The sequence below is a fragment of the Ovis aries genome, chromosome 3 (assembly GCF_016772045.2).
Source record: "Ovis aries strain OAR_USU_Benz2616 breed Rambouillet chromosome 3, ARS-UI_Ramb_v3.0, whole genome shotgun sequence".
In the NCBI taxonomy this organism is placed as follows: Eukaryota; Metazoa; Chordata; class Mammalia; order Artiodactyla; family Bovidae; genus Ovis; species Ovis aries.
The window spans coordinates 221717744-221733135 of record NC_056056.1 but is presented as its reverse complement, the minus strand read 5'-3'; the positions used below and the strand labels follow the sequence as shown (position 1 = coordinate 221733135).

At 50.2% G+C, this 15392-nt stretch overlaps 1 protein-coding gene across 4 annotated transcripts; it reads right to left on the bottom strand.

Annotated features, from left to right (window-relative positions):
* Window positions 1-3471: 3471 nt before the first annotated feature.
* RIBC2 (RIB43A domain with coiled-coils 2) lies at window positions 3472-15341 on the bottom strand. 4 transcript variants are annotated; one of them, XM_004007049.6, is made up of 7 exons: window positions 15048-15341; window positions 14145-14226; window positions 11216-11560; window positions 9497-9615; window positions 7880-8107; window positions 4901-5067; window positions 3472-3729 (listed from the first exon to the last, which is right to left on the bottom strand). In XM_004007049.6, the coding sequence occupies exons 1-7, from the start codon at window positions 15159-15161 to the stop codon at window positions 3651-3653; spliced, it is 1134 nt and encodes a 377-aa protein (XP_004007098.1). In that variant the 5' UTR covers window positions 15162-15341; the 3' UTR covers window positions 3472-3650. The 4 variants fall into 4 exon arrangements, with proteins under 4 accessions (XP_004007098.1, XP_060269605.1, XP_060269604.1 ...); XM_060413622.1 differs by having other exon boundaries at window positions 3643-3729; window positions 4886-5067; XM_060413621.1 differs by lacking the exon at window positions 3472-3729 and adding an exon at window positions 3767-3964.
* Between the last annotated feature and the right edge of the window lie 51 nt (window positions 15342-15392).

Sequence of the window (15392 nt, the reverse complement as noted above, 5' to 3'; positions counted from 1 at the left end):
GAGGAACCAGAAATCAAATTGCCAACATCCGCTGGATCATTGAAAAAGCAAGAGAGTTCCAGAAAAACATCTATTTCTGCTTTATTGACTATGCCAGAGCTTTTGACTGTGTGGATCACAAGAAACTGTGGAAAATTCTGAAAGAGATGGGAATACCAGACCATCTGACCTGCGGTGGTCTTGAGAAACCTATGCAGGCCAGGAAGCAACAGTTAGAACTGGACATGGAACAACAGACTGGTTCCAAATAGGAAAAGGAGTACATCAAGGCTGTATATTGACACCCTGCTTATTTAACTTGTATGCAGAGTACATCATGAGAAACTCTGGGCTGGAAGAAGCACAAGCTGGAATCAAGATGGCCGGGAGAAATATCAATAACCTCAGATATGCAGATGACACCACCCTTATGGCAGAAAGTGAAGAGGAGCTAAAAAGCCTCTTGAGGAAAGTGAAACAGAAGAGTGAAAAAGTTGGCTTAAAGCTCAACATTCAGAAAACTAAGATCATGGAATCTGGTCCCATCACTTCATGGGAAATAGATGGGAAACAGTGGAAACAGTGTCAGACTTTATTTTGGGGGCTCCAAAATCACTGCAGATGGTGATTGTAGCTATGAAATTAAAAGATGCTTACTCTTTGGAAGGAAAGTGATGACTAACTTACATAGCATATTGAAAAGCAGAGACATTACTTTGCCAATAAAGTTCTGTCTAGTCAAGGCTATGGTTTTTCCAGTGGTCATGAATGGATGTGAGAGTTGGACTGTGAAGAAAGCTGAGCGCTAAAGAATTTGATGCTTTTGACCTGTGGTGTTGGAGAAGACTCTTGAGAGTCCCTTGGACTGCAGGGAGATCCAACCAGTCCATTCTAAAGAGATCAGTCCTGGGTGTTCTTTGGAAGGACTGATGCTAAAGCTGAAACTCCAGTACTTTGGCCACCTCATGCAAAGAGCTGACTCATTGGAAAAGACTCTGATGCTGGGAGGGATTAGGGGCCGGAGGAGAAGGGGATGACAGAGGATGAGATGGCTGGATTGCATCACCGACTCGATGGACATGAGTCTGAGTGAACACTGGGAGTTGGTGATGGACAGGGAGGCCTGGTGTGCTGCGATTCATGGGGTCTCAGAGAGTTGGACAGGACTGAGCGACTGAACTGAACTGAACTGAATCAAATATGGCTAGTGTCCTTATAAAGTGGGCTTTCCAGGTGGCTCAGTGGTAAAAAGGACCTGCCTGCCAATGCAAGAGACACCGGATACTTGAGTTTGATCTCTGGGATAGGAAGATCCCCTAGAGGGGGAAATGACAACTCACTCCAGTGTTGGTGCCTGGGAAATCTCAGGGACAGAGGAGCCTGGTAGGCTACAGTCCATGGAGTCGCAAGAGTCCGACATGATGTTGCAACCAAGCACAGCCACAACCTTAAAAATGGGGAGAATTTGGACGCAGACTCTGTAGGATAAGGCCGTGTGAAGAGGACAGCTTGGATGTGGGCGATGCATCTGCAAGGCGGGGACCACCAAAGCCCGCTGGTAAACCCCCAAAGCTGGGAGAGGGGCCGGGAGCAGGTTCTCCTGCTGCCCCTCAGAAGGAAACCACTCTGCCGGCACCTTCCTCTTGGACTCTGCACATTTCTGCTGTTTAAGGCGCCCCCTCCCCTAGTGTGTGGGACTTTGTTACTGGCGGCCCCATGAAACTATGCACCCTCAACCTGCTTCCCTAAAAGGGGTCCAGCTCCAACTGATCCATGTGGGAAAACCTAACAAACCTCAGCCAGTGAAGGGTTTTGAGCATGGGAAGAACAGAAGCTGTGTTTAGACACTGAGGGAACACGAGCTGAGCTGCTAGCCTGGGTGTATCCAGCTCCATCTCAGCTAATGACGACCTGCCACCAGGGGCTGCCCTGATGGCTCAGATGGTAAGGAATCTGCCTACAACACGGGAGACCCAGGTTCAATCCCTGGGTCAGCAAGATCCCCTGGAGAAGGAAATGGCAACCCACTCCAGTGTTCTTGCCTGGAGAATCCCATGAACAGAGGAGCCTGGCAGGCTACAGTTCATGGGGTCGCAGAGAGTCGGACACAACTGAAATGTGTAGAACAGCAGCTGCCCCTTGTTACTAGCCCTGTGTGTATCAAGAAGCGTACATGGAGGAGGAGCAGTTACTGGGTGTGACCCAGCGATCCTGGGCCTGGGGTCTAGAGACCCCACTACTGCTGGACAAACTCCCTTCCTAACCCACCCTCCCCCATGTAACTTGCCTCCCTTCACCTCCCCTCTGACAAATTCCAAATCACCATTCGAGACTCCCTTTGGCAGACAGCTAGCTGTCCCCCAGCAGGTCTTCTTCCATCTTTTACACCATTAGGGAATTGCTGCCTGTCACTGTTAGCCACCTCAGCTTCCCAACCTCCACTGCGGCTGGGCATGGTCACATGACTGCAACCTGACCAATCAGGTGTGAGCGGAGGTGAAATGTACAATTCTCGAGAGCCGTGGGCCAGGTGTGCCGCATGCGACCCCATATCCTCTTCCTTCCCTATTCCTCCTCCCGGCCGGCCACCGAGTGACCACGTCATGGGAGGTGGCAGGGCAGTGAGGCAGGACCACTCAAGTAGGGCAAATAAAGAGGAGCAAATAAACTGCTGCCTTTTTGGCCACTCTGGTTTTGGGTCTCGTTATGGGAGCCAGGGGGCTTCCCAGGGGACTGGGTGGGTAAAGGATCCTCCTGCAATGCAGGAGACTCAGGTTCCATCCCGGGGTCGGGAAGATCCCCTGGAGGAGGGCATGGCGGCGGCTCCAGTATCCTGGCCTGGAGAATCCCATGGACAGAGGAGCCTGGAGGCTACGGTCCATAGGGTCGCGATGAGTCTGACGCGACTGAAGTGGGAGCACACTCGCGTGGGAGCCAGGAGAGAGAAGTGCTTGAGAGCCAGACTCTGCGAGTTCGACCCCAGGTCCACCAATTTCCGTCAGAGTGACCTCAGGGAAGTCACTTAAAGTGTCTGTAGCTCGGGTTCTGCACCCGTGAGTAATGAAAACACCCGCCCCTGGGTGCTGTGAGGGAGCGATTAGTTCATTCTGCGCGAGCCGGTAAAATGGCTCCCGTGCAGACTTCCTGGGAAGTCCAGGGGTGAAGACTCTATGCTCCCAGCGCATGGGGCCGGGTTCCGACCCTGGTTAGGGAACTAGATGAGAGTTTGCACGCCGAAACCAAAGGCTCCTGTGCGCTGCAACAAAGCCTGAGGATCCCACATGCCTCAGCTAAGACCCAGCGCAGTCAAATAAAATTAAATAAATAAACATGACACTCTTAAAACAAATAAACAAAATGATGCCTGTGAGTGTGGGTAATGCACCACTGGAACTGAGAGCTGACTCGCAGGCCTTCATCCCTGGGTCCCCAGCACGCAGAGGTGCTCTGGAGCCAGTTGGAGTGGAGTTGAGTAGACACGAATCCTCCTCATAGAAATGCAGGAAGAGGTTTAATCAAACTTTGTCTACAACAGAAAAATTCAGTTCAAACGGTATTTCTGGACCAAAGGGTGCTTTTTTTTTTTTTTTTTTTTTTAAACAGATATGACTCTTCAAGGTAACCGCACTTTACACATTAACGGTTCAGAGGAAAAGAAGGTGAATTTTTCCTTATCGACTTCCTGTATTAAATTGTGTGAAATAGTCTTCAGTGGCATGATTGGTAGAGAGTTCTTTCATATGTTCTTTCCTGATAATGAAACGAGAAAAATCAGCAAATGCCTGACTTCCTAAATGTTCTACTTTTTATTGGTGTCTTATCCCCAGGAGACACAATTCATCCCGCACTACTCGCTCAAGGGGAAGAAGGGACATTTCGTCACTGCTGATTGGTTAGCCTGGCGTGCTGCAGTCCATGGGGTCACTAAGAGTCGGACACGGCTGAGCAACTGAACTGAACTGAGCTGGCTGGTTAGCCTAGGGACCTGTGCGTGTGAGATGTGGGGACATCTTAGAATTCCGTGATTGTAAACACGCTTGCTCCTCCCATTTGATTTCTGTGAGATGATCTCTTAATTCTCCCCATTTTGGCCCCCAAAGATGGAGCCATCAGTCAATAGACATCTGATTGGAAAAGATACTCGTGGGTCCCCTCTGAGTTCAAGCCAGAGCTTGAAGAATAGAGAGATTAAAGAGCTAAATCATGTGTTTTTAGTGCCAGATTCACCTACTGACCTGCATTTGACACTTTCTGTAGCTGGAGTCTGAGCTACTCTGGGGGCCTGTCCTTAGGCAAGAAGAGACTGCCCCTTCTCGGCAGCTCAGGAACCCCTCCCTCTGCCCAGTGGGCCCTCCCTGCGGTGGGCAGCTGGCACCGTCGTCCCCTGTGTCTGGGCCACATGCCTCCTCCTGGAAGCCCACCCGGAGTCCTCCCCTGGGGCTCCCGGGGACCTCCGTGAACTCTGTTACCAGCACCTGTGTCCGAGCCCACTGGGCCTTGCCGGTGCCTAAGTCAGGACTATCCAGGGACAGGTATTTATGGAATGTGGGCACAGGGGAGTCTCAGTCCCTCCCTGGCCTGCGTGGGGACCGATGGCTTCCTAGCACTTGATTTCTGGCTTCCTAGCTCTGAGCCTTTTCCCCGCTCCTCTTTACCGGGTAGCTGTGCCAAAGCCCCACTCACTGCTGCTACGGGCGGGGGTGGGGGGGCCTCTGGTGAAAGATACCACAAGGGTCCTGAGCCTATGGGCAGGAAAGATTCAGGGAAGGTGAGCCAAGGGTCCAGAAAAGGTCGGTGATTGCTCCCTGGGCCCTGCAGGACACCAGCTCTCACCTCCCCTTTCCCCAGGCCTGGTGCCCTCGATGGTGCTCCCAGTTCCCAGCCCCCCAACCCCCCCCACACACACCGGCCTAGCACTCACTGCAGGAGCTGCTCCCTGGCCAGGCTGAGGTTGCTGCAGTCCAGAGCCCTGCGCAGGCCACGCCGTAGGCGCTGCTGCTGCCGCTCAAACAGCAAGGTGGCGCGAGCCTTCTGAATCCTCCGCCGGTCCCAGTCCATGTCTCGCTGGCGCTCTTCCTCCTGGAGCCTCTACAGAGAGGAGAGGCGACTCACCACCACCTGTCCCCCAGGAGAGCCCCAGAGGGGATTCCCCTGGTGGTCCGGTGGCTAAGGCTCTAAGCCTCCAATGCAGGGGGCCTGGGTTCGATCCCTGGGTGGGGAATTAAGATCCCATGTGCTGCACTGAGTTCACACAGTGCAATAAAGACTCTGCATGCCACAGCTAAGACCCAACGTAGCCAAATAAATAAAATAATTTTTTAAAAAAAGCCTGGCTGTGCTCTAATTCGGAGAAGGCAATGGCACCCCACTCCAGTACTCTTGCCTGGAAAATCTCATGGATGGAGGAGCCTGGTAGGCTGCAGTCCATGGGGTTGCTAAGATTTGGACACGACTGAGTGACTTCCCTTTCACTTTTCACTTTCATGCATTGGAGAAGGAAATGGCAACCCACTCCAGTGTTCTTGCCTGGAGAATCCCAGGGATGGGGGAGCCTGGTGGGCTGCCGTCTATGGGGTCGCACAGAGTCGGACATGACTGAAGCGACTTAGCAGCAGCAGCAGCAGCATGTTCTAATTAAAAAAAAAAAAGAAAGAATTGGGAACGATATGGGCACATAGAAGCCCACACTGAGAGACAGAGTATTCTTAGTGTGATCTCAACTTCCCAAATTATGTCCTTGTACAGAAGAGGAGCCGGGGACAGGACACCAGAAGGCACGTTGGGGGATGGGAGAGGGGTCTTCTGAGTGTGGGATTTCACATGGGATGTTTTCTTCTTCTTGTATTTCTCTAGCTGCTTATTTGGAGAAGGCAATGGCACCCCACTCCAGTACTCTTGCCTGGAAAATCCCATGGATGGAGGAGCCTGGTGGGCTGCAGTCCATGGGGTCACTAGGAGTCGGACATGACTGAGCGACTTCCCTTTCACTTTCCACTTTCATGCACTGGAGAAGGAAATGGCAACCCACTCCAGTGTTCTTGCCTGGAGAATCCCAGGGACGGAGAAGCCTGGTAGGCTGCTGTCTATGGGGTCGCACAGAGTCAGACACAACTGACTTGACTTAGCAGCAGTAGCAGCTTCTTATTAATTTTCTACAGAGACTGAAAATCAGACCAAAAATGCTGCTTTTGGGACAGATAGCCAACCTTCCTTGCCAGGCAGTCGGGCTGAACTACCGTTGTGAAGGGCAGAGCCGGGCCTGGTGAAGGTGGCGTCCTGATGCCAGCCTCAGGCTCCTCCCACTTTGGGCTAACTCCCCTGCCTCACCCCTTGGCTGCTGTCTGTTTCCCCTCCTGAGGCGAGGTGCCTGACCTGCTCCCCATCTCCTGGTCCAGGCCACCCCTCCCTCTCCCTGTGCCCGTCTGCTGGGAAGCTCACACCGACCACAGCTTCACACTGACCACAGCATCACACGGAGCGTGGCTGTCATCTGCGGACCCCTTGGGAACGCCCATCCTCTGCAGGTCTGAGAATGTCTCCAAATCTCTCTCCTGTCATTATTTCACGTCGTCCAGTACTCTTGCCTGGAGAATCCCATGGAAGGAGGAGCCTGGTAGGCTACAGTCCATGGGGTCGCAAAGAGTCGGACACAACTGAGCAAGGCTCTCTCTCAACATACTCAGAAATGACCCTTTCCCTGCTTTCCAATGATTCTGCCTCATCTCCAAAGACCCCTTTCCAATCTCTCAGCCATCCCCCTCAGGGAGCAAATGATGCCCATGGTTCTCGAACTCCAGCGGGTATCAGAAGCCCTGGAGGGGAGGGAGCACTTGCTGAAGTTTCCGGTTCAGTAGGCCTAGCGAGGGCCTGAGGATCTCCATTGCTCTTGAGTTCCTAGGTGCGGCTGGTCCAGACGGCCTGCTTTGGGAAGCTCTGCCCTCACCCTGTTGTTGCCAATACCACCCCCCTCTGGAGTCTCACCTTGGAGTCCCATCCACCGCAGTGAGGACCTGCCCCTCTTTCTCCACACCCTCGTTCCCATGAGGTTCCCCCACACTGTGACTGCCAGTCCGCGGACTTGACACCCCTCCATGGCCCCTTGAACTCCATGTGTCCTTATCTTCCTCCTCATTCAGCCCAGCATCCACAGCTGATACCCCCTGGCAGACACCTGGGCACCCTAAGCCTCCCACCTGGTCCCACTCGCCAGGCAAGCTCTGACCATTGTTGAGTCCCAGCTCTCCCGTAATAGGCGAGCATGGCCCTACTCACAAGAGCCGCTTCAAGTTCATGACCGGGACTCAAAGTAGGGGGAGAGGGGAGCTGGGGCTTCCTGGCCACTTGCCCCTTCCCCTTTCCAGATGACCTTTGAGCACTTTTGTTCTTGCAAAACTCCTACCCCTCCCCCTCCGCTGCTGACCACTCTCCTATTTCACCAGGAAATAGGAGCTCCAGAGCAGCCCCTCAAGGCAATACAGCCCTACCCAACCCCACCCTGTGGCTGCGGTCAAGGCCATGGTCCTTGCAGTTTCTGCCCCAGCAGAGAGAAGCCTCTCCCCAGGTGACTCCCTCCACCTTCAGACCTTTGTTTCAAGGTCATGAGTCCCATGATGACCCTTCTCACTCCCAGCACTCTCAGCCCCCCTACCCCAGCCTCCTCCCCTGCCCAGCACCCAGCACCTGTGGGATCATTCCACTCTTGTCCTCCCCTACAAATGGAACATAGACTCCTTGAGGGCAGCTTCTGGGGCCCAGTGTGACAGTGGCTATAACTAGATGCTTCAGGAAGGCAGGAGGGAGCACAGAGCCACATCTGAGGGCTGGGGCGGGTGGAGAGGGGTGGTGGTGGAGGGAACAGTGGGGGGCTGGGGGCTTGGAGAAGGGGGGAGGGGACAGGCACCAGCTTCTCCTGGACTTGCTGTTTTTGCACCAGGCGGATCTCCTCCAGCTGCTCCTGGCTCATGCCCTTCCAGCGGTCAGGCACCACACGATGCGGCCCGAAGGAGCTGGCTGCCTGCTGCGGGTTCTCTGAGAGCAGGTCCCCACGCAGCAGGTTGGAGATCTCGGCTAGGTTGTCCTCCTGTTCTTGTTTTCTCTCTTGGATTTTCTTTTCCGCTGACTCCAGGGCCTGCGCAGGGGAAGATATTAAGGAGGATGCTCTGAAGGGGCTTCCCTGGTGGCTCAGACAGTAAAGAATCCACCTGCCATGCAGGAGACCCGGGTTCCATTCCTGGGTTGGGAAGATCCCCTGGAGGAGGGCATGGCAACCCATTCCAGGATTCTTGCCTGGAGAATCCCATGGACAGAGGAGCCTGGCAGGCTACAGTCCCTGGGGTTGCAAAGAGTCGGACACAACTGAGCAACTCAACACATTGTCTGAGTGAGCCTGCTGGGACTGAGGCACAGGCTGGCAAACCTTGAAGGGGCCCCTGAAGGAAGAATGTGCTAAACAGGGCTCCTGGGTGGGTGGGTGGAGACTTATCAGGTATAGACGTGGGGAGGTCCCTGGACCCCTGGCTGCCTGGGCGATGCTGGGCGAGTGGGCTGGGCTCAGAGCATCACTACCAGTTGGTCACGTGCATAATCCCGGCAGGTCTTTGTCTGCAGTGATTTGCCAAAGCAGGGAGCGGCCTCCCCCCGTTAGGTGGCCATCTCCTCTTGGCTTGGCCTCACCCACCCCCAGGACAGGGCTATGTACCCTTCCCTGTGGTCCTGGTCACCCTGGGCCAGCGGCAGGCCACAAAGAACCGCCAGCCAAGTGATTTGCAGAAGTGGTGATTTCTAAAAGGTGTTCCTACTGCCCGTCAACCTCAGTCCCCAAGACAAATAAATTTCTGGTCAAATCCCTGCTTACATGAAGGCGATGGGTAGAAGGGACAGGCCCTGGCTGTGTGACCTGCAGCTAGACACCTTCCCTCTCTGGGCTAGAGTTATTTCTCTGTCAAGTCAAGAGAAGGATGAAACCAGTTCTCTTTAATATTGGACAGATGGGGCACTTTGCTAGGTGCCCTCAGTAGCAGGTGCTAACAAGAAGGCCAGCCTGACTGTATTACATAAGCGCATGCTTTGTCATTGGACAGGTCTGATTTGAATACTGGACTTCTAATATTTGGAAGTCCAGTGTTTACATCTGCCAAAGCAAATCAGATTAGTACTCAGCTGTCTCTAAGAAAGTCCATTCCTCCCTCTGAGCCTGTTTCTTGATCAATTGAGTTCATGGTGCCTCTCTGACAGGGCTGTTGAACACAGTGACTAATAAGATCAGATAATTGTTGCAGAGATTAAAAAAAGAACCATATTCTGGGAGTCCACCAGTGGTGTAGCGGTTAGGATTCCTGGGCTTTCACTGCCATTGTCTGGGTTCAGCCCCTGGTCAGGGAACGGAGATCCTGCAAGCCACGTGGCGTGGTAACAACAACCACCACCATGGCTATCACTGATGAGCTGAGAATGCTGGGACACTCAGGGAGGTGGCTGTGTGTCCTCCCTCCCCTCCAGACAAGCCTGGGGTATACACCTGGTTCATGTTGAATTCTTTCACAGTCGTACAAACTGCCTTCCTGGTGGCGGTTTCCAGATTCTGTAAATGCTTGGCTGTCTCATCAAACTGTAGCCTTGTCTTCAAGTAGAGATCCTCTGAAAGGAAGGAAGATACAGTCAAAGCATGTGTGCCTGCCCAGGCTCCTTCCCAGATGTGCAGAGCGCCCTGTGGACTGTTGTTTCTGCATCTGCTTCTCATCACGCACCCATCAGAAGAAGGGGGGTGCAACGGAAGGCTCATGGGAGACACAGATGAGTTAACTCAAGCCAAGCTCTTAGACCCTTGCCCGGCGGCGTTAGCAATCATCACTGTGGCCTGGTAATGTCTACAGACACGACTGAGCACACTTATCTGCGGTACCAAGGGAGAAGGGCTTAGGGGGCAGCGTAGTAGGAGATAAGGTCAGACTGTGAAGGCCTTGCTGGTGCTTGAAATAAATTTGGTTTTGATTGAGTAAGTGTGTTAGTCGCTCAGTCAAGTCTCTGTGGCCCTATGGACTATAGCCCATCAGGCTCCTCTGTCCACGGAGTTCTCCAGGCAAGAATACTGGAGTGGGTTGCCATGCCCTTCTCCAGGGGATCTTCCTGACCAAACCTGGGTCTCCGAGATTGCAGGCATATTCTTTACCAACTGAGACAATCATTAATGAGTAAAGTAAGAAGCTATTGGTTTTGAACAAAGGATCCCACTTAATTTTTTATTTTTGGCCATGCCGTGAGTCATATGGGATCTTAGTTCCCTGACCAGGGACTTAAGCCATGTCCTCTGCATTGGGAACACATGGAATCGAAACCACTGGAGCACCAGGGAAGTAGCAGCTTTATGTGTCTATATATTTGCTTTGGCATGTGGGATTTTTGCTGTGGCAAGCAGGCTCTAGAGCTCACAGGCTCAGCAGTTGCCACGCAGGCTTAGCTGTGCCATGGGATGTGGGATCTTAGTTTCCCTAACAGGGATCAAACCTGCGTCCCCTGCACTGGATGTCAGATTCTCAGCCACTGGACTACCAGGGAAGTCCCTGAGCAGTATAACTTTTTAACAGGATCATTCTGGCTATTGGGCTGAGAAGAGCGTGTAGGGAGACCAGGGCAGAAGCTGGGAGGCCAGTCAGAGGTTATTTCGGTGATCCAGTTGGGATGTGCTGGCCTTTGAGTCTGGTGGTAGTGGTGGAGGCAGTGGTGGTGGTTGGAACTTGAGATGACTTGCTGCAGGAGTGCGTGTGGCATCTGAGAGAGAGGAAGGAGTCAAGATGACCTGGTCTGGACTGGAGCAACAGGAAGAACAGAGCTCCCATTGGTGGAGGTGGATGGTCAGGTTCGGGGGATGATCCAAGTGGCTTACTAGACAAGAACTGACATAGGCTAGACCTTTGTCTTTCCCACTGTCTTCCCAGCAGGCTGTGAGCACACTGAGGGTCAGACCAATGCTGAGTTACCCTGGGCTCCAGGATCCCACGGGCACCCTGACAGACCACAAGCTCAGGAAGTGTTTCCTGCATGATGGACGTGTGGCTAAAGACGTCCAAATCCGGAAACACGGGTTCTGGTGTCTCTTTGTTTGGCCATGTGGCTAAAGTAGTCTATCAGTGAGGCTTAAGAGACAAAAATGAAACAAGAAAAAACCCACTGGGGTTGGTTTGTTTTCATTTTTCGTTTGTTTGTTTTGGGGGGTTGATCTTGTCTCTCGTTCTGTTACCTGCACATTTTTGGTTCTCCCGGCCAACCATCCGTTCTTTTTGCTGTTGCAGGGACCATTCCCTGTTTTGTTCCTCTTGGAATTTCTTCCTCAGATGGAAGTTTAAATCCTCTCCCATGAACTTCTGCATTCCTGATATTGTATTCCAAGCATCATAATCTGACTGCCGGGCTGGACGATCTTTCTTAAGGGCTAGGGGGTCAGAGAGGTCAAATTCACGGCGTGTTTCCGGGCTCTGAAAGCTCTGTTGGAAATCGTTGATAGCTTTACAGAGATTTTTCCTATCTCTCCTTTCCCGGTTTTCTGATATGCATGCGATCTTGTCATTTTGTCTCATTTCAGCAGCTAGAAAAGATACAGCATGTTCATTAGCGAAAGATTCAGAGGAAAGAAAGAAATTTGAATCTCCCCCCAAAAATAATTTTTAGTGATTCTAAAATCATCCAACTCTCCAAAAGGTTAACACAACCATTAAAGGATTAGAATTCTGAATATAAAAAAGCACCTACAAGTCAACTTTAAAACAAACAACCTAACCACAAAAGGGGCAAAGGAAGGGAAAAAGCAAATCACTACAGAGAAACCTGAATGATCAATAAGCTTGTGAAAAGATCATCAACCACTCGAGATGGGAAACATCCAATGAATTGAAGAAACATTTTAAAACGCTAAAATTTTAAAACCCATTAAAACCCATTAGGAAGGATGTGGAGAAACGTAGAGGTTTCTCATTTACTGCTTGTGAAAGTGTGACTTGGTACTTTTATAACCATGGAAAGCAACTTGCCAACATCCCTAAAACTGAAAACGCACATATCCTATGACCTGTGAATTCCACGTCCAGGTCCACCAGGAACATGAGCATTGGGACACAGTGCAGGAGAGTCACTAACATTGTTTGCAATTATTTAAAAAAACTGGAAAAAAATCTAAATCAGCCACCAGCAGAGGAAAAAGAAACTGTGGTTAAAATTCATAGAAGAAAATATCATAAAGCAATTAAAATGAATATTCTGTATGGAGATCACCTATAAGTTCCCAAAATAGGTTGTTGAATTTCTTAAATGTTGCAAAAGGACACATTCAATATCTTTTATGTAAAAATGTAAAATACACACACAAATTTTATATTGTCATGGATAAACCTACATGAAGGGTACAAGTACAGAAACACGCATGGGAATGATCACATCTCTGAGGAGGGGAGAAGAGGAAAATGGTAAGATGGAGGAGAGCTTTAGCTACTTCTGTGTGACATTTAATTCTCAAAAATCATTCTCAATATAAGATATCTAAAGCCAGTTGGCAAAATGTTCATATCTAGTCTGGTGGTAGGTATATGTATGTCTCTCACATCATTTCTGTAAGTTTGAATTACTTTTGTAAAAAATTTTATTGAAGTATAATTGATTTACATTGCTGTGTTAATTTCTGCTGTACAGCAAAGTGATTCAGTTATACATATATATATATATATATTCTTTTTTATATTCTTTTCCATTATGGTTTATCACAGGTTTCAATTACTTTTACACTACAATTTTAAAAGAAAATATGAAACACTATAAAGAAGAAAAGATCCTGATGCAGGGAAAGATTGAGAGCAGAAAGAGAGCAGGGTGACAGAGGATGAGATGGCTGGATGGCATCACTGACTCAATGGACATGAGTTTGAGCAAACTCGGGGAGATGTGAAGCTCAGGGAAGCCTGGCGCACTGCAGTCTCGGGGTCACAGAGTCAGACACAACTGAGCGACTGAACTGACCTGATGAAGAAGCAAGTAAACTTCATTCATCATGCCATCACTCCAAATGTGCCAGTGCTCATATTTTGGTATAGCTCCTTGGTGTCTTTTTCTAAACATATTTTTATATATTTTTAACTTATGTATAGACATTGCTTTGCTGACTAAGGTCTGTCTAGTCAAGGCTATGATTTTTCCTGTGGTCATGTATGGATGTGAGAGTTGGACTGTGAAGAAAGCTGAGCGCCGAAGAATTGATGCTTTTGAACTGTGGTGTTGGAGAAGACTCTTGAGAGTCCCTTGGACTGCAGGGAGATCCAACCAGTCCATTCTGAAGGAGATCAGCCCTGGGATTTCTTTGGAGGAATGACGCTGAAGCTGAAGCTCCAGTACTTTGGCCACCTGATGTGAAGAGTTGATTCATTGGAAAAGACTCTGATGCTGGGAGGGATTGGGGGCAGGAGGAGAAGGGGACGACTGAGGATGAGATGGCTGGATGGCATCATGGACTCGATGGACGTGAGTCTGAGTGAACTCTGGGAGATGGTGATGGACAGGGAGGCCTGGTGTGCTGCGATTCATGGGGTCGCAAAGAGTCGGACACGACTGAGTGACTGAACTGAACTGAACTGATGTATATTTATATATTTAAACTTAATTGATAACCCATTGTACATATAATTTTGTATCCTTTTTTTTCTATTCAAAAAATCCTTATGGTGCTTTAAAAGGCATTGTTGGACATAACTGGGGCAGAAATGAATACTATTTGAGAATCTGACCCACAAGCCAGAACACTTTTACTTGAACCGTGCCTGGTTCTGAGTCAGCTCTGGGGTATGGGCTCAATAGTGTGTGTTGTCTACTATTACCAGCTGTCCCTGGTAGAAGGTCTTGAGCTTTTGGCAGAGAATATGTGTGTGTATGAGGTTTTTCATACCTAGTTTTTTAAAGAAAACAGAAAAATTTACATATCTGCACACAATATATTTTCTACTCATATAGAATTCAATAGCTAATTTTCAAGTGTGGAAGAATTGGTGCATTAAGTTAACTGAGCACAAGAAACTGAAATTTTAAAAGGAAGAAGAGCGTGAAAATGACAAGGCTTTACATACATGAGGAATGTGACCTGGGTCTAAAGGCACACAGCCCTGAACTATGGCCATTCAGAGAATGCTCACCAAAGGCTTCCTCTCTCGCTTTTAAAGTTGCTGCTTTTATGTTCTGGTCACAAACCTGAGCATCCCAGGCCATGGTGTCACCCTGGGTAAGGAAAACAATGGGAGAGAATAAGAGCCAGACAATTTTATTCAGTTGATAACAATCCTACTTATTTTTTTATAAACCAAATCGTCTCATACCCAAATGCCCTTGTGTGCCTCTGTTGGTTCTTCAGCCTGTCTTAACTTTCCCTAGAGCTTCCTTCTCCCTTTCTTAGTCAGTAGGTCCTCATCCTCAGAACACTACTTAAGCATTACCTCCTCAGCAGCAGCAGCAGCCTCCGGGAAGCCCTCTCTGCTTTCCTCTCCCAGCCCTAGTTGCCTGGACTTCCCTGCATTATAATGTGGCCATTTTAACGCCTGCCTCATCCACTGGGCTATCAACTTCACAAAGTCAAGGATCGTCTTATCCCTCATCTCCAAGGCCTGGCTCAGGTTTGCCACAAAATAAGAACTCTCTCTACTGGCATCTGTCTGTTGAATGGACTGGAGGAAATCCCTGGCAATGTAGAAAGTCTGGCTCAGAGAGAGGAGAATCGCATTCCAGTCTCTGGCCACTAACTCCAGGTAAGCTCGCTCCCCGCTGCAGGACTCAATTTGCCTGACTGGCAAGTGACAGGGAGCATTTTTCGGTCTTGTTCTGAGGTCTCCCTCATTCTCCGCAAACTCAATACGTGGAACAATTCTTCCCGGCAAAGCTTGGATCCGTCCGCGGCTGTGCCTGGATCACAAGTTTCATTCCAATAGTTCATCATCTCTTGCCGCTCGCTGCTCGCCTCTCTTGTTTCCCCCGCTCCCTTGTCCCCCTCCCCTCCCCCACCATTCCCTCCTGGCTCCTCTCCCTTCCGATCCGGAGGGTCTCACCCCGATGACCCTGTTCCTGGCGTTGAAAATCCGTTTCTGCCTGCCCAGCTCTGCATATCTTCTTTTGGCCAGGACAAAATCCTCCTGCAGGTCCTTGGGCTCTGCTACCTCCATGACTGCGAATTGCTAAGAAATTCTAAAAGGTTTCAAAAACATGCGAGATTAAGAGAGAAAACAACAAAAATAAAACTAGCTCAAGCCCAGCGAGGCTGGCTCCCTAGGAGTCCGGGCAGGTGGGATGCGAGCCTGCCCAAGAGGCTTTCAATCGGCCTTCTCTCACTGCCCCAGAGGCCTGGAGTCTCGGTTTCCTCGGAAACGTAAACATCTCCGGTTGCTAAGAAACAG